Source organism: Hyla sarda, chromosome 8 (genome assembly GCF_029499605.1).
Source record: "Hyla sarda isolate aHylSar1 chromosome 8, aHylSar1.hap1, whole genome shotgun sequence".
Classification (NCBI taxonomy): domain Eukaryota; kingdom Metazoa; phylum Chordata; class Amphibia; order Anura; family Hylidae; genus Hyla; species Hyla sarda.
In genome coordinates, this window is record NC_079196.1 from 164,433,176 (window position 1) to 164,459,508 (window position 26,333).

At 42.6% G+C, this 26,333-nt stretch overlaps 1 protein-coding gene across 4 annotated transcripts in view; it reads right to left on the reverse strand.

Annotated features, from left to right (window-relative positions):
* The window catches only part of METTL22 (methyltransferase 22, Kin17 lysine), a 211,522-nt gene that overhangs the window by 82,367 nt on the left and 102,822 nt on the right, over window positions 1–26,333 (reverse strand). For all 4 annotated transcript variants that reach the window (XM_056534642.1, XM_056534643.1, XM_056534641.1 and 1 more), the window contains exon 6: window positions 10,759–10,830. In XM_056534642.1, coding sequence (XP_056390617.1) covers window positions 10,759–10,830 — 72 coding nt within the window. The remainder of the gene's footprint in view (window positions 1–10,758; window positions 10,831–26,333) is intronic.

Consider the following 26,333-nt stretch of genomic DNA (forward strand, 5'->3'; position numbering starts at 1 on the left):
TCATTTTACCCAAAAATCTACAGTGAAACGGGAAAAAAAATCAATGTGCGACAAAATTGATGAAAAAACACTATTTTGTAAGTTTTGGGGGCTTCTGTTTTTACGCAGTACATTTTTTGTCAAAAATGATTAGGTTTGAATTTGTATCACTTCCGAAAAAAATCATGAATACATGCAGGAAAATTTATACGTTTAAAATGGTCATCTTTTGACCCCTATAGCTTTTTTATTTTTCTGTGTTCAGGGCGCTTTGAGGACTCATTTTTTGCGCCGTCATCTGAAGTTTTTAGCGGTACCATTTTTGTTCTGATCAGACTTTTTGATCACTTTTTATTCTTTTTATTCTTTTTTGTGGTATAAAAAGTGATCAAAAATGCGCTATTTTGGACTTTGGAATTTTTTTGCGCGTACGCCATTGAACGAGCGGTTTAAAAAGCGGTATATTTTTATAATTCGGACATTTCCGCACGCGGCGATACCACATATGTTTATTTTTATTATTATTTACATAATGTTTATTTTTTATTTTTGAAATGCCGGGTGATTTAAACTTTTCTTAGGGGAAGGGATAATTGAAAGGGTTAATGATTTTTTTACACTTTTCTTATGCAACATTATAGCCCCCATAAGGGGCTATAACATTGCATGTACTGATCTTTTACACTGATTGATCCATCTCCATAGGAATGGATCAATCAGTGTTTTCGGCGATTGAATGCTCAAGCCTGGATCTCAGGCTTGAAGCATTCATTCGGCGATCGGACAGCACAGGAGAAGGTAAGAAGACCTCCTCCTGTGCTACAGTTGTTCGGGATGCCGCGATTATACCGCGGCGATCCCGAACAGCTCCCTGAGCTAGCCGGGCACTTTTACTTTTGTTTTTAGCCACGCGGCTCAGCTTTGAGCGCGCGGCTAAAGGGTTAATAGCGCGCGGCACAGCGATCAATGCCGCGCGCTATTAGAGGCGGGTCCCGGCTTCACTATGACGCGGGGCCCGCCGCGATATGATGCGGGGTCACCGTGTGACCCCGCGTTATATCGCAGGATCGGGACTCATGACGTACGCATACGTCATGGGTCCTTAAGAGGTTAAAAAAAAAGAGTTTAAAAAACTACTTATTCTGTCAGGACCAACAATGTGATGTGCTGCATAGTAGATTCTATTAATACCTACAAATAAAGGCTTTATGTTTGTTCCTTATGCTATTGTTAGAAATACTCCTTTTTAAATAAAATAATCTGATCAATAAAATCTGGAATGTTCAAAGTTGCAGACGGATGTGTTTTACACCGGAAGCATGCTACGAAGACTGACATTAAAGGGGTATTCCAGGCCAAAACTTTTTTTTATACATCAACTGGCTCCGGAATATTAAAGGGTACCTCTCATCAAAAAAACTTTTGATATATTATAGATTAATGTATGCAGAATAACTTTACAATTACATGTTATTAAAAAATATGCTTCTTTCTATTAAATTTTCCACTTTGAAGAAATGACCACTAGGGGTCTCCCTACCAGTCCTGGCAGCAAGCATTTCACTCATGCTGGAGTCCTAAACACTACGAGCTGCCAGTCTGCTTTGTTCACAAAGGAGAACACTCAGAGCTGCCAGCCTGCTTTGTTCACAGCCTGTTTGGCTGTGAACAAAGCAGGCTGGCAGCTCTGAGTGTTTAGGACTCCAGCATGAGTCAGAAATGCTTGCTGACGGGACTGATCGGGAAAAATACAATACAAAGAAGCATATTTTTCATTAACATGCTATTGGAAAGTTATTCAACATTCATTAATCTAAAATATATCAAAAGTTTATTTGACGAGAGGTACTCTTTAAACAGATTTGTAAATTATGGAGAGAGTAATTACTGCATGCACCTTTCCAGCCAGTCATATACACATCTGAGTCCAGGAACATCCGAGACACCCATCCACGGTAGCACTGCCGGTGCCTGCCTCAATTAGACATAGTCCATAAAACAATTCAAATAGATAGAGAATAGCAGGTGGCACTCCAGGTACTTGTGCAATAAAACCGCTTCTTTATTTGCTCGATTAGCAGGTTACAGCAGAGAGGAACACACCAACAGTTTCATGTCAACTAGAACGCTTTCTCAAGGTAATGTGGGTAAAGGGGAACTCCCTATTTAACCCAAAGGGAGTTCCCCTTTACCCACATTACCTTGAGAAAGCGTACTAGTTGACGTGAAACTGTTGGTGTGTTCCTCTCTGCTGTAACCTGCTAATCGAGCAAATAAAGAAGCGGTTTTATTGCACAAGTACCTGGAGTGCCGCCTGCTATTCTCTATCTATTTGAATAGATTTGTAAATTACTTCTATTAAAAAATCTTAATCCTTACAATAGTTATTAGCTTCTGAAGTTGAGTTGTTGTTTTCTGTCGAACTGCTCTCTGATGACTCACGTCCCGGGAGCTGTGCAGTTCCTATGGGGATATTCTCCCATCATGCACAGCTCTCGGGACGTGACATCATCATTGAGCAGTTAGACAGAAAACTTCAGAAGCTAATAACTATTGGAAGGATTAAGATTTTTTAATAGAAGTAATTTACAAATCTGTTTAACTTTCCGGAGCCAGTTGATATATATAAAAAAGGTTTTGCCTGGAATATCCCTTTATAACTGAATGTAATATCTGATGCTGTCAGAACTGCAGTTATTGCAGATAATATTGTTCTGCTCTAGTGATTTCTGTAGAGTAATAGTGACACTCTGAATGTGTCACATTTAACATTTAAGTCATAGATCATTCACAAAATTAAACCCCTATTGCCACAAGGGCTGAATATCATTATTTTATGCATACAGTGCATTTGGAAAGTCCTTAGACCCTTTCACTTTTTTCACTTTTCATGTTGAAGCCTTGTGTCAAAATATAAACCAATATGCACTCAATACCTCATAATGAGAATTCTGGAAATTCTTGCTAATAAAATAAATAAAAAATAAAAATTTCAGAACCTTTGCTATGACAAATTTTGCTCTGGGGTTCACCACTGGCCAGCGTTTGGAACATTTAATTCCGAACGCTGTGTGCGCGCTGCGTGCCCCCGTGATGTCAAGCCACACCCCTTCAATGCAAGTCTATGGGAGGGGTATGATGGCCACCACACCCCCTCTCATAAAATTGCATTGAGGGGGCATGGCTTGATGACCCCCGCAGAGCGCACACAGCATTTGGAACTAAATGTTCCGAACGATTGCCAGTGGAGTAAACCCTTTAAAGGGGTACTCTGGCCCAAAGACATGTTAAGCCTTATGGGGACCCCTGCAATCTTTCATGCAGCACCCCACTATCATCAGCCTCTGGAGCGAACATCGCTTCGGGTCTGATGAATCCTGATGCAATGCATCCTGATGCAAGCCTATGGGAGGGGGCGTGACACGATACTCTGGCCCCATGATCGTAATCATTAGACCCGGAGCAATGTTCGCTCTGGAGATTGATGATAGCGGGGTACTGCATGAAAGATTGCGGGGGTCCCCAGCGATCAGGCATCTTATCCCCTAGTCTTAGGGCCGGAGTACCCCTTTAACCATCTTTGAGATGTTTCTTGATTGGAGTCCATCTGTGGTAAATTCAGTTGATTGGACATGATTTGGAAAGACACACCCCTGTCCATATAAGGTCTCACAGCTGACAATACATATACAGTGATCCCCCCGACCTACAATGGCCCCGACATACGATAATTTCAACATACGATGGCCTCTCAGAGGACATCGCATGTTGAAGGCAGCATCAACATACAATGCTTTTTTATGTTGGGGCCATCGCATAAACAGCTATCTGGCAGCGCAGACTGCTTCAGCTGCTGCAGGATAGCAGTTTAAGGTGCCCGGTGTGATCCGGTGAATGTCCCTTACCTGTCCCCGCCGCTCTGGACCATCCTATTCAGGCTCCGCTGCATGGCTGTCACTCTCCTTTGTCGTCATCACGTCGCCGCACACGCCGTCCCGTCATCCAATAGGAGCGGCGTGTGCAGAGACATGATGACGGCGCTGATCCAGGGCAGCGGTGACAGTTCAGAGCAGCAAGGACACCCTGGGGACGTGATGACAGTGATGATCCAGGGCAGCGGTGATGGTCAGGAGAGGCGGGGACACATGAGTATAACTTTCAATATTACTATTGCACAGATCCCTCAACATACGACAGATTCAAGTAATGATGGTTCATTTCGAACAAATTACCATTGTATGTTGAGGGATCACTGTAAGTGCAATATCCAAGCCATGAGGTGAAAGGACTGCCTGTAGAGTTCAGAGACAGGATTGTGTGGAATGATTACTGAAAAAAAATGAAAAAAGAGAGACGTGCGCCCTCATGTAGTACCGTCAGATGGTGAAGACGAAGTAAAAGAGCTTCTTACCGGATTGTATTGCCATGAGGGTGCAACAACTGAACAAGTCAATAAGAGATGACCAGCCGCTTGCAGGTCAAACCGGATCCCAGGAATCCCATCAGGAACAATGGGTAGATATGCACTGCACAGTGCATAAAAACTTTGACCAACTTCTTCAATGGATAGGCTCATAAGTGTAGTATAAGATTTCCCATTAATTTAGCAAAGAGTTTCTAATTCGCACAGAATTCTTCATCAGGCAAGATAGGCTTACACATGGGCAAACAAAGACAACATAAATGCATTTGCATTTGGCTGTCTGGGCATGCTGGGAGTTATAGTTTTGCAACATATGGAGGACCACAGTTTTTAGATCTCTGCATGGTGACGATAAGCTGTCCAAGACAGCAGCCCTCTACCTCATATGGAGGTGAGAGAGGCACTTTAACATCCATGGGCATATCCAGTCTTGGACGCGCTCTCACAAGATCCTGCTGTCTGAGAGCGGCCAGCGCTGAGTACACTTCCCCAGACATTAAATATTACATATAATAATCATTATAACCGTCAGAAGGGCTTCAAAGCCCTTTATCTTGGGAACAGGTGGCCGAATGACATGCTACAAAAAGGTAAGTGATCAGCCCCCCCCAGCTATACAAAGGTTAAATACATTCTTTAAGACCCACATCTGTAAACACCATTCCCCAACTAAGGGTGCGTTCACACGGCCGTCTGTCCCCATTTTCTTTTCCCATTTAGGTTCCGTTGTTGCTGCTTGTAAACGGATTTACAAACGGTTGTAAAATAATCCCATTGATGTCAGTAGAATTTCTTTACTATCCTTTCACATCATTTGCATCCGTTATAGTTTGTTTTTTTAAAGTCCGTTTTTATTTTTGAAAGGAGAACAGGACGGGTCTAGACGGCAGTGTGAACTCAGCCTAAGAAAGGGTACATCTGTTTTTTTTTTTGCAGAGTTTATGGGATAATGTGTAAATTTGTAATAATAGTTATTCTGTCAATATCACTCTGAATGACCATTACAACATTTTTCACAATGTCTCATTGTTGAGAAAACAAAACTAAAGCATGACTTTCTTAAACTAAACATCTCAGACTTAAATAAACTAAATAAAATATACCAACCTAAACTGTTTACAGTTGCTATGCATGAAAAAAAGCAAAGCCCTCGTGGCTCATTTGCTGCAAGCAGATAAAACTTAGTCCTCAGATTGAACAAAAGGTTATTCAATGGGTAATATCTCGGAAAACTACACACTGCACCAGCAGATATGCTATTTAATAAAGGTTACAGCAATGAATTAACATATGCATATAAAAAAAAACATCTTATCTCATAGATACTCGAAAAAAATATATAAAAAATGTATAAATAAATAAAAAGTAATTCTTAAAGGACATCTGCAGCCTAAATACACTTATCCCCTGCGATCCCCCCAACAGGGCCACGACAATCCCACGCTGTGCTGCGGCTAATGCATGTAGTGTCAACCTCACTGAGGTCATCGGTACGCCCCCTCCACATATAGCTCTATGGGGGAGGTGGGGATGAACGAACGCTGCATTCCCGCCTCTCCCATAGAACTACATGGAGGAGGCGTGTCAGCCGGGGCCCCGTGCAGGAGATTGCGGGGGGGTCCCAGCGTTTGCACCCCCCGCAATCAAACACTTATCCCCTATCTTGTGGATAGGGGATAAGTGTATTTAGCCTGCAGTTGTCCTGTAAATAATAACTAAAACTAAAAGATTGAAACTTTTTTTTTCCTGCAAGGAGAATGTTACTTATTTTTTTAGGTCACCTTATATATACAGTCATGGCCGTAAATGTTAGCACCACTGAAATTCCAGCGCTTTGTTGCCATCCATTTCTGGGTGCTTTTTGATGTATGTTTGAGGTCATTGTCCTGCTGGAAGACCCAAGATCTCGGACACAAACCCAGCTTTTTGCTATTGGGCTGTACAGTGTGACCCAAAATCCATTGGTAATCCTTAGATTTCATGATGCCTTGCACACATTCAAGGTACCCAGTGCCAGAGGCAGCAAAACAACCCAAAAACATCATTGAACCTCCACCATATTTCACTGTAGGTACTGTGTTCTTTTCTTTTTAGGCCTCATTTTGTTTTCGGTAAACAGTAGAATGATGTGCTTTAGCAAAAAGCTCTATCTTGGTCTCATCTGTCCACAAGACGTTTTCCCAGAAGGCTTTTGGCTTACTCAAGTTCATTTTGGCAAAATGCAGTCTTGCTTTTTTATGTCTCTGTGTCAGCAGTGGGGTCCTCCTGGATCTCCTGCCATAGCGTCCCATTTTATTTAAAAGTCTACAGGGCAGCTTGAATATCTTTGGAACTTGTTTGGGGCTGCTTATCACCCATCCGGATTATCCTGCATTGATACCTTTCATCAATTTTTCTCTTCCGTCCACGTCCAGGGAGATTTGCTACAGTGCCATGGGTTGCAAACGTCTTAATGTTGCGCACTGTGGACAAAGGCAAATCTAGATCTCCGGAGATGGACTTTTAACCTTGAGATTGTTGATATTTTTCACAATTTTTGTTCTCAAGTCCTCAGATAGTTGTCTTCTCCTCTTTCTGTTGTCCATGCTTAGTGTGGCACACACAGACACACAATGCAAAGACTAAGTGAACTTCTTTCCTTTTATCTGCTTTCAGGTGTGATTTTTATATTGCCCACACCTGTTGCTTGCCCCAGGTGAGTTTAAAGGAACATCACATGCTTGTAACAATTTTATTTTTACACAATTTTGAAAGGGTGCCAACAATCTTGTCCATCCCATTTTTGGATTCTAGTGTGACCCTATGTCCAATTAGCTTTTTTTACTCCCTTTTAATCCTTTTCTATGAGAAATACTTCCTTTTCTAGAAAAATTTCAGGGGTCCCAACATTTATGGCCATGACTGTATTATATATATATTCTCTCTCTCTCGTTTACTTATTTAACTTGGGTTCTTCTTGTCATGCTTTAAAGGGGTACTCTGCCCCTAAACATCTTATCCTGTATCCAAAGGATAGGGGATAGGATGTCTGATCGTGGCTGTCTGGCTGCTGGGATCCCCCACGATCTCCATGCCGGCACTGCGGACTTACTGAACACAGACGCTTGGGGCTGTTTGTGACGTCACACCACGCCACACCCCCTCCCATTCATGTCTATGGGAGAGGGTGTGATGGCTAGTACACAGCCGTCACCCTACCTCCCATAGACATGAATGGAGGGGGCTTGATGGAGGTGGTCATCTGTCATCTGGCAAAGAGCAGAGTTTGCTCTGTGCATCAGATTACGGGTTGCAGTGCCTGAGATAGCGGGGGGGGGGGGGGGGGGGGGGGGGACGACAGAGATAAGATGTCTGATTGCAGCCAGACCCCCCGCAATCAGACATCTTATCTTTGTCCTTTTGATAGGGGATAAGTTGTTAAGTGGCGGAGTACCCCCTTAAAGAAGTAATCTGAAATACTGCCTGCACCATCCACAGGAAAGACAAAAAAGGGAGTTCATGTATGGCTATATTTTGGTGTAAGGTGCATGGAATTGGTTCTTAGAGCACTGGGCTGACTTTTCATTGGGGGGGTCCATGAGTTACAAACTGACAGATGTACCCATATTCCTTATATTAAATGTATAGAATTGGATGTAACTCAAAGTGCATCTTCCCAAATGCCAAAAGTCTTGCAAGCAATATGGGGACACTTGAAGCCTTGGTACTGCTGAAACAAATTGATATAGTTGATTTTCCCGAATAGGGCCTGGAGAAGTAATTTGTTCCTCAAATAATACAAATCTTCTACAAACCTGCATACATTGCTTAGCACTGGAAGCTACACTGTGGCAAGCTGTATTGGTAGCAATTGCAATAGGGAATGCTGATCGGAAGTTTGACAGGAACTGCACCAGGTCAGACAACCCTCTAAATGCTGTAATTAGGGAGTTAACAGCAGTAAGCAGTTGGCACCCACCATGTGTGGAGCGGGCTCACCTCCCGAGTGCCTGCTCCATACTTCCTCACCCGACCTTCAACAGGAAGGGGTTAATGTGGATAAATTAAAAGTTATGCATCTGAGTACCATTAATCTGCCTGCACCATATGTAATAGAGTAAAACAGCGGGTAAAGAATGATCTAGGTGTAATTGTAAACTACAAACAACATGCAATGTCAATCACCTGCTTCAGGATGGGATGATTATCTTTAACCCCTTCACGACCACGGACGTAAATGTACGTCCTGGCTTGGTGGGACTTCCCACACCAGGACGTACATTTGCGTCCTGTGTATGACCGCGAGCATCGGACCGGGACCCGCCCGCAATGGCCGACATCAGCGATCGTGCGGATGTCCGCCATTAACCCCTCAGATGCCGTGATCAATACAGATCACGGCATCTGCGGCATTGCGGTACTTTGATTGGATGATCGGATCGCCCGCATCGCTGCCGCGGCAATCCGATCATCCAGCATGGCGGCCAGAGGTCCCCTCACCTTGCTCCGGCCGTCTCCCGGGGTCTTCTGCTCTGGTATGAGATCGCGCAGACCAGAGCAGAAGATCACCGATAATACTGAGCAGTGCTGTGTCCTATACATAGCACTGCACAGTATTAGCAATCAAAGGATTGCTATAGATAGTCCCCTATGGGGACATAAAAAGTGTACAAAAAAAAAAGTAGAAAAATGTAAAAATAAAAAGTAAAAAATAAAAGTGAAAAATCCCCTCCCCCAATAAAAATGAAAATTGTCAGTTTTTCCCATTTTACCCCCAAAAAGCGTAATTTTTTTTTTATAAACATATTTGGTATCGTTGCGTGTGTAAATGTCCGAACTATCAAAATATAATGTTATTGATCCCATACGGTGAATGGCGTAAACGTAAACAATAAAAAAAGAGTCCGAAAATGCTGCTTTTTTGTCACATTTTATTCAAAAAAAATTTATAAAAAATTATCTAAAAGGTTTATACATGCAAATGTGGTATCTAAAAAAAAGTACAGATGACGGCGCAAAAAATGAGCCCTCATACCGCACTATATACGGAAAAATGAAAAAGTTATAGGTGGTCAAAATAGGGCGATTTGAGATTACTGATTTTGTACAAAAATTTTTAGATTTTTTTTTAAGCGGTACAAAAATATAAAAGTATCTAGCCATGGGTATCATTTTAATCGTATTGATCCACAGAATAAAGAACACATAATTTTTACCGTAAATTGTAAAGTGTGAAAACGAACCCATCCAAAATGTGCAAAGTTTTGGTTTTCATTTAAATTTCCTCCCTAAAATTTTTTTTTGGGGGGTTTGCTGTACATTTTATGGTAAAATTTGAGGTTTTATTACAAAGTACAATTGGTCACGCAAAAAACAAGCCCTTATATGGGTCTGTAGATGGAGTTATGGATTTTAGAAGGCGAGGAGGAAAAAACGAAAACGCAAAAATAAAATTGGCCTGGTCTTTAAGGTGATAATGGGCTTGGTCATTAAGGAGTTAGTGCAGCGGAAAATAACTTATAGATCGCGGGGGGTCCGACCACTGAGACCCCCCGCGATCTTCTGAACGAGGCCCCAGCAGTCTGCCGGAAACGGGCGTTCCGACCTTTGCAGGAAGCCACTTCCGACACACCTGCTCCATGTATCTCTATGGGATACATGAAGGAGGCATGTCGGCCGGCGCTCCGTGCGGGGGTCAGCACGCCTCCTACCAGCAGACTGTCGGGGCCCCGTTCAGGAGACCAGGGGGGTCCCAGCGCTCGGAACCCCCGTGATCTATAACTTATCCCCTATGCTTTGGATAGGGGATAAGTTATTTTTCACTACAGAACTCCTTTAATATAAATTGTCTGTACATGTCAAGAAGGCAATAATGAGAATATGAATCATGGCCTACTTCCTTGAGATAGCTCCAAATCCGATTAAAGAAAGGCTAAACTATATAGACCAATAACAGGCCTTAAGTAAATGGGGATTATCAAGAGGTTAGACCCTAATGACACATAATGTAATGGTTTAGGCCCCTTTCACACTGCCCTTATGCCCTGGCAAATTCGGTTGTCTTTTTGCCGGAGCATACCAGCAAATAACAGGTCCCGATGGACCCCATTGTATTCAATAGCTGCCGTTATTTTTGGAGAGTAAAGCCGGAGAAAAAGACGGTGCAAGCACTATTTTTCTATGGCTTTTCTCAATCATAAAATAACGGACTTTACACTGCCAGAGACAACCGGCAGTATGAACATAGCCTAATCCTAGTAATTTTACATATTTTTATTCACCCAAGCTCCTCCAATAATAATTGATCTGCAAATCCTGAAACAAGCAATCACACAAAACTGAACAAGAAAGAGGAATACAGAACACCACAATACAACCTGAGGTTTTTGCAAGGCCTTTGTTTAGGGAAATATTTCTTTGGCACATATCTAGGAGGTCTTCACCAACATCTACAAAAGAAAAGCAAAACTGCATTTCAGTGGTTTACATAGACACATTCATGAGCACTGTATAGTGTACATACATTTTACTAGAGGAGATCATTATTTTTTTATTAGTTGTGTCCAGGACTTATATTAATAAAAGCTATATGCACCTTTACACCAATTATTATCAGTTCCAAAGCATCTAATGGAGCAACTTTTTCTTCCTAAATTATTAGTGACTTTCCCTTATGAAAATATTGTGCATATGAATAAGTTGTAGGGCACCTAGTCCTTGTCTCCCTTTGGGTATGTTCACACTATGCAATCTCCGCTCGTGGAATTCCCGGAGCAGAGATTCCATCTGGGAGCGGCCGCTGAAATCCTTTGGTGGTAGGACCGCCCAACCCTACACCGTCACCATTGACGGCAAAGCAGTGCATGTGTAATTCCAACAAAACAATGTTCATTCTTCCGGCGGATCAATTTCAATGGCGGAATTCTCTGTCGCTGCCATTCTGCAATGTAAAAGGGTCAGTGGAAGACCCATTTACACCAATGCAAAGGTTCACAACACTGAATTCCAGAGAACAACTCCCCGTGTGGGAAATTCTGTAGGAATTCAGTAGTGTGAACAGACCCTTTACCTTATACTCAATGAATACTAAGCAAACCTCTATGAACCACCTGAGAAATGCTCAAAAAAATCCTTTTATACGATTGACTGTACATGTTGTACCTCTGTAACCTTTTCACCCCCAAATGATACTGCCATGGAATCGTCTAAGGATTAAGAAAAGTTGAATTATTTTATTTTGGCTGTAATAACCTTTACTTTCTGTTCTTTACCTCCTGCTAACCTACTGTAAGAAATGGAAGTAATAAATAGGGAGCAGACTTAAAAGTGTATAACTGCAAGATCAGACCTCACAGAGTTATTTGCCATCTGTGATTGGCTGAGAAGGCTGTCCCTGCTGAAACAAGTCTGTCTTGAAGGAAGTGGGATGAAGCAGGGGACGGGATGTGGTCACTGCAGGAGATCAAGGTAAGTAGGTAGGTATGCCTTTTTTTCCCATATTGTTTCAGGGAATTATAAACATTTTTGTTGTCCAGATAATACACCCCCCACAAAAAAAAAACATGAATACCATGATATCCACACTAATAAACTATGAAATGAAGGAAAGTAAGAATACATCTGTTCAAAATGATTTGCACTCACAAACATTTGCTGTAGGATATGTAGAAAAAACTGAGTTTCAGTATCGTACATTATTTATATAGTGCTACATAATAGTTTACTATCTGAATAATATGTGTAGAAACAGTGTATTACTATGCTCTGTTCACACCACCATCATGGTTTCTGTTATAACAAAAACCATACTAACAGTGTCAGATCATTGAAATGGAGAGTGATTGGCTGAGGCATTATTTTGAAACAGGTACCATATAGAACCCCATTGCCTGTGTTTACTCTGCTTATACTCGAGTGAACTCTCCGTCTGTCAATCCCTTCTCAGTGGTCTTCAACCTGCGGACCTCCAGATGTTGCAAAACTACAACTCCCTGCATGCCCGGACAGCCATTGGCATTCTGGGAGTTGTAGTTTTGAAACCTCTGGAGGTCCGCAGGTTAAAGACCACTGCGGCCTTCGTCATCATCCAGACTCCCCCTTTAGTTTTCTACTCACCTCCCCTCGGTGGGAAGGAAGGGTGAGCTGGTCCAGGCCATCTATGCTGCAGGGACCGTCCGGTGGGGAGGGTTAGTTGTTGCGGGCTGTCAATTTTCACCGGGGGGGCCCCTCTTCTCCGCGCTCTGGGCCTGCCCTGGACTAGTGACGTCGCCTTGATGACGACGCACAGGGATGTTCATGCGCAGGGAGGCCCAACGTCAACAGTCCGGGCAGGCCCGGAGAAGAGGGCCCACCCCGGTGAAAATGTACAACCCGGAACGACTAACCCTCCCCACCGGACGGTCCCTGCAGCATAGATGGCCCAGACCAGCTCACCCTTCCTTCCCACCGAGGGGAGGCGAGTAGAAAACTAAAGGGGGGGTCTGGATGATGACGAAGGCCGCAGTGGTCTTCAACCTGCGGACCTCCAGAGGTTTCAAAACTACAACTCCCAGAATGCCTGGGAGTAGTGCTGGGCGATATGACCAAAAATGAGTATCACGGTATTTTTCTAAAGTATCACGGTATTTCACGGTATTTTTTTTTTTTTTACATTGAGACTTGCATTGAGGTGGCGTAGCGGAACTAAATGGGCTTTTGGAACTAAATGATCTGAACACTGGGACAGTGGAGTACCCTTTAAAATAGATGTAACAAACAACCCTACAGCCTCCAGCTGTTGGAAAACTACAACTCCCAGCATGTTGGACTATATAGTAGTGTATAGCATAGGTCAGTGTTTCCCAACTAGGGGTGCCTCCAGCTGTTGCAAAACTACTACTCCCAGCCAACGGCTGTCCGGGCATGCTGGGAGTTGTAGTTTTGCAACAGCTGAAGGGCCTCAACAGCTGGAGGGCCTACTGTAGGTATAGTATATTATACAGACCCCTGTCCATCCCAGAACCCTGACTCAACTTCCCAGTTGCTGCAGGGACCGTCCGGGGAGGGAGGTCCGGGCCATCCATCCTTCCTGTAGTGTCCAGCGGCATTCCGGGTGGAGGGTGAACCGGTCCGGGCTGTCCTTCTTATCCGGAGGTCCTCTTCTCCACTCCGGGCAGGCTTCGGTCTAGTAACTCTGCATAGACGCCGCTGCGCAGTGACGCCCGTGCGCAGTGACGCACCTGACGTCACGGCGTAGCGGCGTCTATGCAGCATACTAGGCCGGAGCCTGCCCGGAGTGGAGAAGAGGACCCCCGGAGAAGAAGGACAGCCCGGACCGGTTCACCCTCCACCCGGAATGCCGCCGGACACTACAGGAAGGATGGATGGCCCAGACCACCCCCATTACGGGTAATTTTAATTTTTTTATTGACTCGGAGGGTGGGGGAGGGGCCCGACCGGTATAGCGGTATGGGCAAAAATCCATACCGTGGGAAAAAAAACAAACGGTATCCGGTTCATACCGGTATACCGCCCAGCACTACCTGGGAGTTGTAGTTTTGCAACATCTGGAGGTTCGCAGGTTGAAGACCACTGATGAAGGCATTGACAGACGGTGATGATGATGAAGGGGGGGGGGGGTGATGACGGGGGTCTGGATGATGACAGGGGTCTGGATGATGACATGGGAGGATGATGTATTTCCCTCCCTAGGCTTATAGTCAAGTCAATAACTTTTCCTGGGTTTTTGGGGTGAAATTAGGGGCCTCGGCTTATATTCGGGTCGGCTTATACTCGAGTATATATGGTACTTTTCTGTAGTCCTACATTACATCATAAGTAGTACTTTATTATGTTTATTAGTTGACAAAAAAATATTTGCAAAAATGTACACATAACAGTTACATTTTTACTATTTTGTACTACTGTAAATTTTTTACAACTTGCTAAAATATTAATGATATCACAGTATCCATGCATCCCAACCTTACTTGCAAGTCAAACAATGCAATGGGTGTTTTTCTTATCTATGATAAATACATAAATATTGGGTATACATTATATTTCCAAGGTGAGACAGAGAAGAGTTTTCTCTCGCCTTACGGATTTGAAATAATAGCAATAGTTTAGCAAGCACTTTCAATTTCCCCTGTGAACAGGTTTTATTTTTAGCAATGATTGTCTGCCTGAAGCAAGATGTGAAAATCTCTTTCCTTGTATGTTACAGAGCGACAATTTAGTGTTTAGAAAGACATACGGTAAACATACATATGGGAGCGCTAAATTCAATGCCACCAAAGAAATTACTTCGACTTTCTGACTGTAAATTTTTAAAGTTGACATTAAATAAGAATAAGGAGAATAAAAATTGGAAGTACTCATTTTATTCATCTGCCAGAGTAATATTAGTATGAGAGATTAATCTTAAATCTCGTGAGTACATGACCTGACAGCAATCTTCACAGGAGCTGTGTGTGTGTGTGTATTATATATATATATATATATATATATATATATATATAAAACTTAACCCCTTAAGGACCACAGGTTTTTACATTTTTGCTCTTTCGTTTTTTTTTACTCCTCACCTTCTAAAAGTCATAACGCTTTAAATTTCCAACTACAAACTCATATGAGGGCTTGTTTATTTGCGCCACCAATTTATCTTTGTATTAACATCAATAATTTTACCACAAAATATAAGGCAAAACCATAAAAAAATATTTGTGGGGCTAAATTAAAAAAAAAAAAAAAACACACGACATTTTGTAAATTTTGGGGCCTTTCGTTTCTACACTGGGCACTTTTCGGTATAAATGACACCATATCTGTATTCTGTAGGCCCATACAATTAAAATGATACCCTACTCATATAGGTTTGATTTTATTTTACTTCTGTTAAAAATGTATAACTTTATGCATGAAAATAAGTAGGTTTAACATTTCCTCTTCTGACCCCTATAACTTATTTTATTTTTCCATATATGCAGTGGTATGAGGGCTAATTTTTTGGTGCCATGATTTGAAGTTTTCATCTGTACCATTTTTGGTGTTTTAAAGGGACTTTTTGATCATTTAAAAAAAAAAAATTGTTTAGAAAGTGACCAAAAATAAGCAATTTTTATAGTTCGGACATTTACGCATGCGGCGATATTTTTATTATGTTTTTATAATTCTTATATGGAATTTGGGAAAAGGGGGGTGATTTAAACTTTTAATAAGGAAGGGGTGAATGTGTTTTTTTAAACTTTTATTAGACTTTTTTTTCTTTCACACTTTTAATCCCCTTAGGGGACTTTTAAGAGGAATCATTAGTGCCCGATTGATAAAGCTTGGTCCTGCCAGGCTTTATCATTCTCAGGCTAGGTTTCCACTTGTTTTTTTTTTTTTTTACAAAAACGCCAATAAAAACGCCCATTCTGCCGCATGGCGTTTTTTTTGTTAAAAAATGCTGCGGCCAGTTGTTAGCTGCAAGTCAATAGTAAACTGCAAAATGCCAAATCCACTTAGCATTTTTCAGTTTGGCGTTTTTTTAATCGTTTTGGCGTTTTTGGGCTTCTTGGCAGTTTTTAAAAAACAACCTCTTGTCGAGACTTTGGCGTTTCTTTGAGAAAATCTTGGCGTTTTTCTCCCATAGAAGTCTATGGGGATAAAAAAAGAAAAACGCCATGTGGGTTTTAACTTTGGCATTTTTTTTCAGGCGGTTTTTATTCTCTTTTGGACTTTAGCGATCCAAAAAAGTGATGGAGATACCTTTTTTATTAAAATTTAGTAGGGAACCATTAAAAAATAATAATAAAAAAGAAAGATATAGTAGTGATGGAAAAAAATTAATTTAACGAAATTTATCTTTTTTATAACAGGGCACTAAAAATGTAGCCGACAATAATAAAAATGTAGTGTGTGTGTGTTTTTTACTTTTTATTAGGTACATTTTTTAGGTAGTACTACTACTCCCAGCATGGAACACACTGTTTCATGATAGGAGTAGTAGTACCTGTACTAATTGAAAGATTGCCGGGGTCCATTGCGATCCTCCTGTATAATGTATAGATACGGGCGGCCGCTCTTCTATGGTCCCTGCACTGCCGTATATATACACCTATTCATATTTCCCACAGAGAGCTGTGATTGGTCAGATGATTCCAGCCAATCACAACTCTGTGGGAAATATGAATATGTGTATATATACGTCAGTGCAGGGGACCATAGAAGAGCAGCCGCCCGTATCTATACATTATACAGGAGGATCACAGCGGGTGTCAGGAGTTACACTCGCTGCGATCTGTCTATTAATGCAGGTACTACAGCTCCCAGCATGGAGCTGAGTGTGCTCCATGTTGGGAGTAGTAGTACCTCCAGTAAGGGACAGATCACAGCGGATGTCACTCCTCCTGACACCCGCTGCGATCCTCCTAAAGTGACTGTCGGGATCAGCTGTTCTCAAGGCTACAGAGCCGGGTGAACAGCTGATGCCCAGCAATAACTTACAGTGAGGTAGCCAAGTCAGCCAGAGAAAGCGCCGTCCGGCGTGAAACTAGTCGTGTGTGGCTTTTTTCTCTCCTCCACGTCCTGCACCTGTTATTCCGATCTTATGATCTGAAATAAACCTCTCCCGTTCCCGACTTTTGACAGTGGGTGAGTGCGGTACTCCTTTCTTTACTCGCTTTTTGGATTTATAACTTACAGTGAGCCTGCAATGTGTATACAGTATACACATTGCTGGCTCACTTAACCCCTTGCTGAGCTGTGCACTAAGCCAGACCGGCAAGGAAAGAGTTAACTCACACTGCTGGACAGTGTAGGTTAACCCTTTGGGTGGGATACACTATATACAGCTATCTAGAGATAGCTGTATATAGTGTATACAGAAGATGGAGAAGTCCCCTTACCTCCCTTCAGTCCCCACGGGTCTGTGTAGCTCCGCCCCTAGTGATGACGTTATTAGGGGGCGGAGCTACAGAGGGATCCAGGCTAGCAAGTCTGAAGCTCTGTTAACATTGTCCGTTTTGGATAATGTGAACAGACGCTTCTGCCAGTGTCTACCCAGACAGGGAGACTCCAGCTGTTGCTAAACTACAACCCCCAGCATGCCTTTGGCTGTCTGGGGGTGCTGGGAGTGGTAGTTTTGCACCAATTGGAGGCTCCCTGTTTGGAAAGACATTGTCTTATGGGCGCTCTCCCCTGCGGAGGGCACAAAAAACTGTCCTAACCCATTTTTTTGTGTTTTTTTTTCTTCTCGTTTCAGATCCGTGTATGCAGAGGTTTACGGCAGATTCGATGGATTACGACGGATAAACTGGATTTTTTAAATTTTAATAAAATGGTTAACGAGGGCTGTGGGGGAGTGTTTTTTTTAAATAAAATAATTTTTCCAATGTGTTGTGTTTTTTGTTATTGAATTTTCAGGCTTAGTAATGGAGGCTGTCTAATAGACGGAATCCATTACTAAGCTGGGGCTTAGCGTTAGCCCCAAAAACAGCTAGCGCTAACCCCCAATTATTACCCCTATACCCACCGCCACAGGGGTGCCAGGAAGAGCCGGTACCAACAGGCCCCGAGCGTCAAAAATGGCGCTCCTGGGCCTAGGCTGGGGAGGGCCAGTAACAATGGTCCTCACCCACCCTGGTAACGTCAGGTTGTTGCTGCTTTGTTGGTATCTGGCTGATACTGAATATACAGGGAACCTTATGCGTTTTTTATTTATTTCATAAAAAAAACTAAAACGCATAGGGTTCACCCTATTTTTAGTATCAGCCAGACACCAACAAAGCAGCAACAGCCTGACGTTACCAGAGTGGGCGAGGACCATTGTTACTGGCCCTCTCCAGCCTAAATAACGCCAGCCTGTTACTGCCTCGGCCCAGCTCTTCCCCGCACCCCTGTGGTGGTGGGTATAGGGGTAATAATTGGGGGTTAGCGCTAGCTGTTTTTGGGGCTAACCCTAAGCCGTTAACCATTTTATTAAAAAAAAATCAGGTTCATCCATCATAATTCATGAAATCTGTCGTAATCCTCTGCATACACGGATCTGAAACGAGAAGAAAAAAGACACAAAAAAATGGGTTAGGACATTTTTTGCACTCTCCGCAGGGGGGAGCGCCCATAATTCAATGTCTACCTAAACAGTTATCCTCCAATTGGTGCAAAACTTCAACTCCCAGCATGCCCAGAAAGCCTTTGGCTGTCTGGGCATGCTGGGAGTTGTAGTTTAGCAACAGCTGGAGTCTCCCTGTCTGGGTAGACACTGGCAGAAGGATCTGTTCACATTATCCAAAATGGACAATGTTAACAGAGCTTCAGACTTACTAGCCTGGATCCTGTATGTAGCTCCGCCCCTAATGACATCATCACTAGGAGGCGGAGCTACACGGATCGGCAGGGACAGAAACGAGGGAGGTAAGTGGACCTCCTGTTAAGTAAACACTATATACAGCTATCTATAGATAGGTGTATATACTGTATGCCCCCCAAAGGGGCTATAGAAGCAGGGAGTCCTGTCAGTCTGGTGACAGGATTCCCGGCTCCTGTATAGTATAGACGGGTACACTATGCCCCCCCTGTATACTATACTGCCGGGGGAGGTGAGTAGTGATGCTATACATAACTCCTCATCTCTTTACACTCTGTGGACCGGGCGCTCAGCATCCGACCCACAGAGTGGTACCCAGAAGGCATTGAAAAAACTGCCACAGAGGACAAATTTGGCTGTTTCCACACAGCAGGGAAAACGCCAGAAAAAACACCAGAAAAACTTCCAAAACTCAGGAAAAACCTGTGGCAGGGTTTTTGGCGTTTTTGCTGGCATTTTTTTAGGTGTACAAAAAAAAAAAACAAGTGGAAACCTAGCCTCAGAGTGGCAGCCAGCACAGGAACAGAGGTAAGCCCTCCGGCTACCTCAGCAGTGGCGAATCCACCCCACTAGACCATCAGGGAGCTTTTACAGGTTCCTTGACGCTGCTGTTAGCTTTGACAGCGATCTAAATGGTTAATAGTCGGCATGTCGGCTATTAACGCCGGCCCTCAACTACAAGAATCAGCTGAGGGACGGCTAGTATGGCGCAGGCTCGAGTCGGGAGCCATACTCCGCAAACGGCACAAGTTCGTTAAGGAGTTAAAGGGAATATGTTATCTGTGTCACCAGACGCTGATGAAAATGGTACTTACCACAAGCTGATCCGTGGCCCTGTTTGCCTGTTATCTTCCATTTTCCGAACGGCATGGGTCAGCGTTCCAGGAGCATGCTGACACCACCGCTGCTGCCTTATCAAGTCTGCTCGCATTTAGTATCACAAGCCTGTACCAACAGGTTAGTGCGGGTGACAATGATGACAGATTCCCTTTAACAAGGTCCACAGTGTAGACTATAATTATCCAAGACAATGTAACCATGAATTATAGACAATCAATATATACAAAAATGTATATGAATAAAATCTCCTATACATGGATGGTAGTAGGGCATATACATATATTGTACACCGCAAATAGGTGCTATATAAGTTGTTGACTTTTTGATTATTGACGGCTAAATGTGCATATAGATACATACACCCGTATATTGTGATATATATTATCCTCTGAGGACTCAGCCCATTTTGGCATTTTTGTTTTTTCCTCCTCTCCTTTAAAAATCCTTCACTTTTATTTTTCCCCCTACAGAACCACATGAGGGCTTGTGTTTTTGCACAAACAAGCGTACTTTGTAATGGCATCTTTCATTTTAACATAAAATATACCGCAAAACCCCAAAATAATTATTTGTGGGAGGAAATGAATAAAACACTGCACATTTGCAGCATTTGGGGGGTTGGGGGGGGATGGTGTTTGGTTTTTACACGGTGCATTTTATGGTAAAAAAAATCTATTCTCTTTATTCTGTAGCTCAATGCGATTATAACGATATGTGATTTAGAGAGTTTTTCTATTATTGTACTACTTGCAAACTTAAAGAGTACCTATTATCAATTAAACTTTCCCTAATCCCCCTCCCCATCTGTCCCTGTCTCTAACTCTATCTATCCTAGCATCTATTTTAATTATAAACCCCATAAAAATACCTTTTTATGTTAATCTTCGGTAGCTCAGATAGGAGCATCTGAGAAGGGAGGAAGTGGGCGGGGCCCGGCAGGCGCAACATCATCTGAAGCCTTCCCAGGCCGCTTCCGCCCTTCTTCCTGTATGCCAAAGTCAAATAAAATGAAAATATCTTCTCTCTTGAAGAGCTGCGCTCAACTGACTCTGGGCCAGCACACGCCTGCTCTCCTTGTCAGCGGGAGGAGCCTGAGACACCGCTGGCCGGCAGAGTCAGGAGCGCGCCTGGCAGGGATGCGCGCACAGCGCTCGCTCCCGCCTGTCTGATTGACAGACGGGAGCTGCGCTGAGTATCAGATTTCGGACTCAGCAGCCAGGCCTGTCCGAAATCACCAAAAAAGGGACTCCTAGGGAGACCCCTAGTGGCCAAAAGTTTAAACACCAAAAACACATAGAAAAATAATTTTTTTTTTAATAGAACCCTATTAGAAAAATGTTCTATATATTATTAACTATAAAATATAAAAAATAATTTTGTTGAGAGGTACTCTTTAAAAATTGCAAACTTTATTTAACAATTGGTATGCATAAAATTCTCCTTTTCTGACCCCTATAACTTTTTTATTTTTCCTTATACAGACATGAGGGCTCATTTTCTGCACCGTGTTCTGTAGTTTGTATCGGTACCATTTTTGTTTTGATGAGACTTTTTAATCACTTTTTATAAAAATAAATTCTGATTTATAATGAGAATAAAAATCTGTATTTTTGGTGACTGGTATTTTTACGTTTACCATACGGGATCATAAACATTATATTGTTTGGACATTTGCGTACATGGCAATATCAAATATGTTAATTTCTTTTTTTTTGTTAAAAGGGGAAATAAGGGTAATTTATTTTTTATTACCGTAGGGAGGGGGTTTTATATAATTTTAGAGACTTTTTACATTTTTAATTTTAAACTAAAAGGCTATGTTAACATGCCAGAATTTCTGCATGGAATTCTGCATGAATTTATAGCCAATACAATTCAATGGGATTCCGCTGTCCCATTTACACAGCAGAATTTCTGCTGCAGAATTTCCATTGCAGGAATTCAATTGAATTGAATTGGCTATAAATTCATGCAGAATTCAATGTAGAAATTTTGCCATGTGAACATAGCCTTTAAAAGGGTATTCCGGGCAAAAACATTTTATCCCCTATCCAAAGGATAGGGGATAAGATGTCTGATCACGGGGGGTCCGCCGCTGAGACCCCCCACGATCTCCCTGCAGCACCTGCATTCTATGCAGGAGCTGCATCTCCAGTTTCGGAAACCTCCGGGTTTCCGGCACTGGGGACGTGACGTCACGCCACGCCCCCTCCATTCATGTCTAAGTTCCCATAGGGGACTTTTATATACAATCAATAGATTACATTCACTATACATTGCTATGCCTATGGCATAGCATTACATAGTGAGATTGGTGACCCACTGATTTAGCCTGGCCAAGCCAGGATACATCAGTTAATCGACGATCGACAGGAGGCAGGTAAGGGGAACCTCCTCCGCCATTTTAGCTTACCGGACCCCCTGCACAGGGGTTCGGTAAGCTCCCCTAAGCTACTGCAGATGTTTACTTTTACAGTGATCCCTCAACATACGATGGTAATTTGAACCATCGTTACTTGAATCCATTGTATGTTGAGGGATTCGTATGTTGAGGCATCGTTACTTGAATCCATCGTATGTTGAGAGGCCATCGAATGTTGAAATTATGGTATGTCGGGCCATCGTAGGTCTGGGGATCACTGTACTTTAGATGCCGTGATCATAATTGATCATGGCGTCTAAAGTGTTAAATGACAGACCGCTGCAGGATCACCACTGCTCGCCATAAGCAGTGAGTGTCTTGCTACTTATGGTAGTCGTCACTCACTGCTCTGAAGCGAACACAGCTGCTGCGTTTGCTTCAAAACCACTTAAGGTGTTGGGGCGTACAGGTACACCCTGCACCCTTAAGTACAAGGGACAGAGTTGTACCAGTACGTCCTGCATCCTTAAGGGTCTATATAGGGTATCACAAGTGTTATTTGATACTTTACAATGCTTGTATACTCCTCAATTAGAATAGAGATGTAATGCAGTGTATTACAGACTTAAGCTGATGTTATATATACCCTTAGATATAGTGACCAAAGTACCAAACCTTATATAAAGATGTGCCCCAAATGTCTGGACGAACAAAGCTTATACCGAGCACTGGTTATAGAAAGAATATAGCAATAATGAAAAGTCACATATGCTCCATGTATTGGTGGATGGCTAAAGCAATTTATCACTGATCATGCTGGTTATATAAAGCTTATAGCGATCTTACAAAGCCACATGTAATGCTGGTGGTTAGCAGCCGCCAGCAAGCAGTGCATCCCGCTGTTTACCTCGGCCGAACTGCCTGTACAGCTCCTCCTCTTTGCTCCAGGCTAGGAACTTGTTCCTCTGCACAGGCGGGGACAGCTTCAGGCGAACCTCGTAGGGGCCACTTGCGTGCTGTCTCTTAAAGTCTGTGCGCATTCCTGATTCAGCTCTCCCTTCAATCTCTGCCAGGTACCACCTATTTACAGGTGCTTCCCCCCCTCCTGTGGTACCTGAGCAGTAGTGTAGGTTGTCTAGTCACGTAGGTTCTGCTGCTGTTCTGGTCTGCTGTGTTTCTGTGTTCCTGACCATTGCCTGTTTCCTGACTCTGCCTGAAGCCTGACCCCTCAGTACCTACATGCTTTTCCAGTATATCACATGGATTGTCGACCATGCCTGTCTTCTAGAAAGCTCTTTACGCCTAGTTGCACCTGTGCTATTCAGCTCTGATGTTATTACAGCATCAGCTCTGCTATATACCAAGTAAGTCTTGCCTCATCTAACTCTGCTGCTGCACCTGCCTGTATCCCTGGTGCTTGGAACTAGGGCGTTCTGGCTTGCTTTGCCATCTGCCTTTTAACAGGGACCACTCTTGTGATAGCGACCTGGTGTCTCCCCTGCAGGAAAGACCAGCTTCTGCATCCTGTGGTGGGATAAAAGGGTAAAAACTAGGGGGACAATCCATCTCAAAGTTTGGCCCAAAGCAAAACTGGTTAGTGACACAGCAGGTCAACACTTGTTGGTGCGTTACACCAAATATACTCTGTATAGGTATAGGGTTAGAACAACAGCAGTATCTCAGCAGTAACTGCCCACTCTAACCTGTGGGATTGATATGTCACAGGAACCAGTAAGTGCTGGTGACAAGCAGTGACTGGGAGGCATTAAAATGGTGGTGGAAGAGGATCAGGGCAGAGTATGGCTTCTTTTTATTTTTAATACACCTCCAGCTATATGATAAAAAAAAAAATGTATGTCCTTATTTCCCTGGACAACCCTTTTAATACAAAGGAAGCGAAATGGGTTAAACTGACATAGAAATACTCCAAGGATTTAGGCTGGCAGTACATTTAACTGTTACAGCTTGAGTGAGGCAGCTGCTACCAAGACAAATTAGATCATGGGGTGCAAATGGGGCAAAAGTGGTAATAAAATTAAAGCACAGACTTCAGTACCACAATGGGTTTTCAAGGTTAGAACTATTTAGTGTAGAAAAATGACAGGTGAGGGGTGAAATAATAACCAAGCATAAATATATCAGAGGTCAATACAAAATATCACTCCAATGATCTATTTACATGTATGTACATGTAATGAGTAGGGGAACAGTGGGGCCCTAAGCTGAACCCAAAGCTACTGTCCCTAATTTCTTGGATGATCCACCCCAATTGACGTCCCCACACTGGGTGATGGTCCTTACACTGACTAAGTGCAAAAGGCAAAAGAAAAGGCGTACAATGGAACAGGTCATTACCAAACAGTAATGTCAATGAGATAGTCAAAGTTCAGGGAATAAAGAGAGACTAGCCAGGGGTCAAAACCAGAAGGTAGTTTCAGTACCAAGACAGAATCTAAAACAGTACCAGAAAGCAAGCCAGGTAAGAACAGGAGGTATAGTCAGGTCCAAGTCAGAATGCAGAAAAACAGGCAGAGATATAAATGAACAGCAGTAGCTAGAACAGGGATGAGAGTAATGGTACAGAACTCAAATCATGGGCAGCTGTAGTTGACAGACCATTTAAATCTGGTGTCTTCAGGCAGCGTGGGATGCTGGTGCCACACTTGACTGGCCCAGAGTCCCCACTGTCTGACAGGTCGGTCAGTCCTATTGTCATCAGGGCTTTTGGCTAGGGCACCAAAATGGGGCTCTCAACAGCGTTGCACAGAGACTGATTTCTGCGAGAGTAAGGACAGGTCATATATAACAACTACATTAGTGCGGTCTAAAGTGATAGGAGGTGCTCAACCCCAAGTGCAGTTGTGCACCTACGTTGGAGTGGAGGACCTGCACTTGTGGACCACAAAATGGGTTCACTCCTGTGGTAGATGTAAACAATGACATTAGCTAACCCTCAAAACTGATGTAAAATTGAGACATTAGCCAGTATATACTTATATGAAGGACATACCTGAGCCCGCACACGTGTGCGGGCACAGGTCATATATACCCTTATAAGAGGGGCCTCTAGACTATTCGGGTTAGAGCTCCTTCACATTGACGTCTCTCTCCGTTATTTTATGGCCATTCTTTAATCCGTTCAAGCCTTTTGCAAACGGTTTGCAAAAAGTTGTAAATGGATCTCATTGATGTCAGAGAGATATCATGAGAAGGGAAAGGAATATATAATACATTTTATATTGAAGTGAATGGGAAACAGATGAGCCTTTAATGTTATCCCTTTACATCCATTTTTTCTAATCTGTTTCTGATTCGTTATTACTTCTGAGCATGTTCAGAAGAGGTGTGAGCAACCAGGAAGTAGCCAGACAAAAATAAAAGCGGACAATAAAGGATACAAATGCATTAAAAACTGATGCAAAAGAATGCCATTTAAATGGCATCCCTTTGCATCAGTTTGCATCCATTTGTTAGTATGGTACGTTAAGCAGCCATCACGGGAGAATAGTGGGACGAGAGAGTATGGCCATGTGAAACTAGCCTTATTTGGAGTATAATTAAATTTTGTAATTCATTTGTCTGCATGAATACATTTTACAGGTATCCAGGACCTCTCATCTGGTCCATAGCCCTTTCACTTGACCAAATATTATAAAGCCCCCTGAACTTTTCTTCAATGTAAGATCTTGAATACCTCATACTCCAGTTCTCTCTGGACTTCAGCTTGAGTAAAAAAAAACAGTCCAGAGAGGAGGATAAATAATGACCATGCGTTTTCAATAAAGATTGATAAATGACATTATGGATTCTAAACAATTCTGGCAAATTGAGACAATAGACACTGAACTTATCACTTACAAAAATTAATAAGAACCTGAGAAGCATGGCAACCTTTTAATGTAAGTTTTTAGTAGGCAGCCAAACTTTATTCCAAACAATTAAAGGGGTATTTTTTAAATCAACTGGTGCCAGAAAGTTAAACAGATTTGTAAATTACTTCTATTAAAAAATCTTATTCCTTCCAGTACTTATTAGCTGCTGAATACTACAGAAGAAATGGTTTTCTTTTTGGAACACAGTGCTCTCTGCTGACATCACGACCACAGTGCTCTCTGCTGACATCTCTGTCCATTCTAAGAACTGTCCAGAGTAGGAGAAAAAATGCTGCTCTGGACAGTTCCTAAAATGGACAGAGATGTCAGCATAGAGCACTGTGGTCGTGATGTCAAAAGAGAGCACTGTGTTCCAAAAAGAAAACCATTTCCTCTGTAGTATTCAACAGCTAATAAGTACTGGAAGGATTAAGATGTTTTAATAGAAGTAATTTACAAATCTGTTTAACTTTCTGGCACCAGTTGATTTAAAAAAAAAATAGTTTTCCACAGGAGTACCCCTTTAACATTTGTAATGTTATAACATTT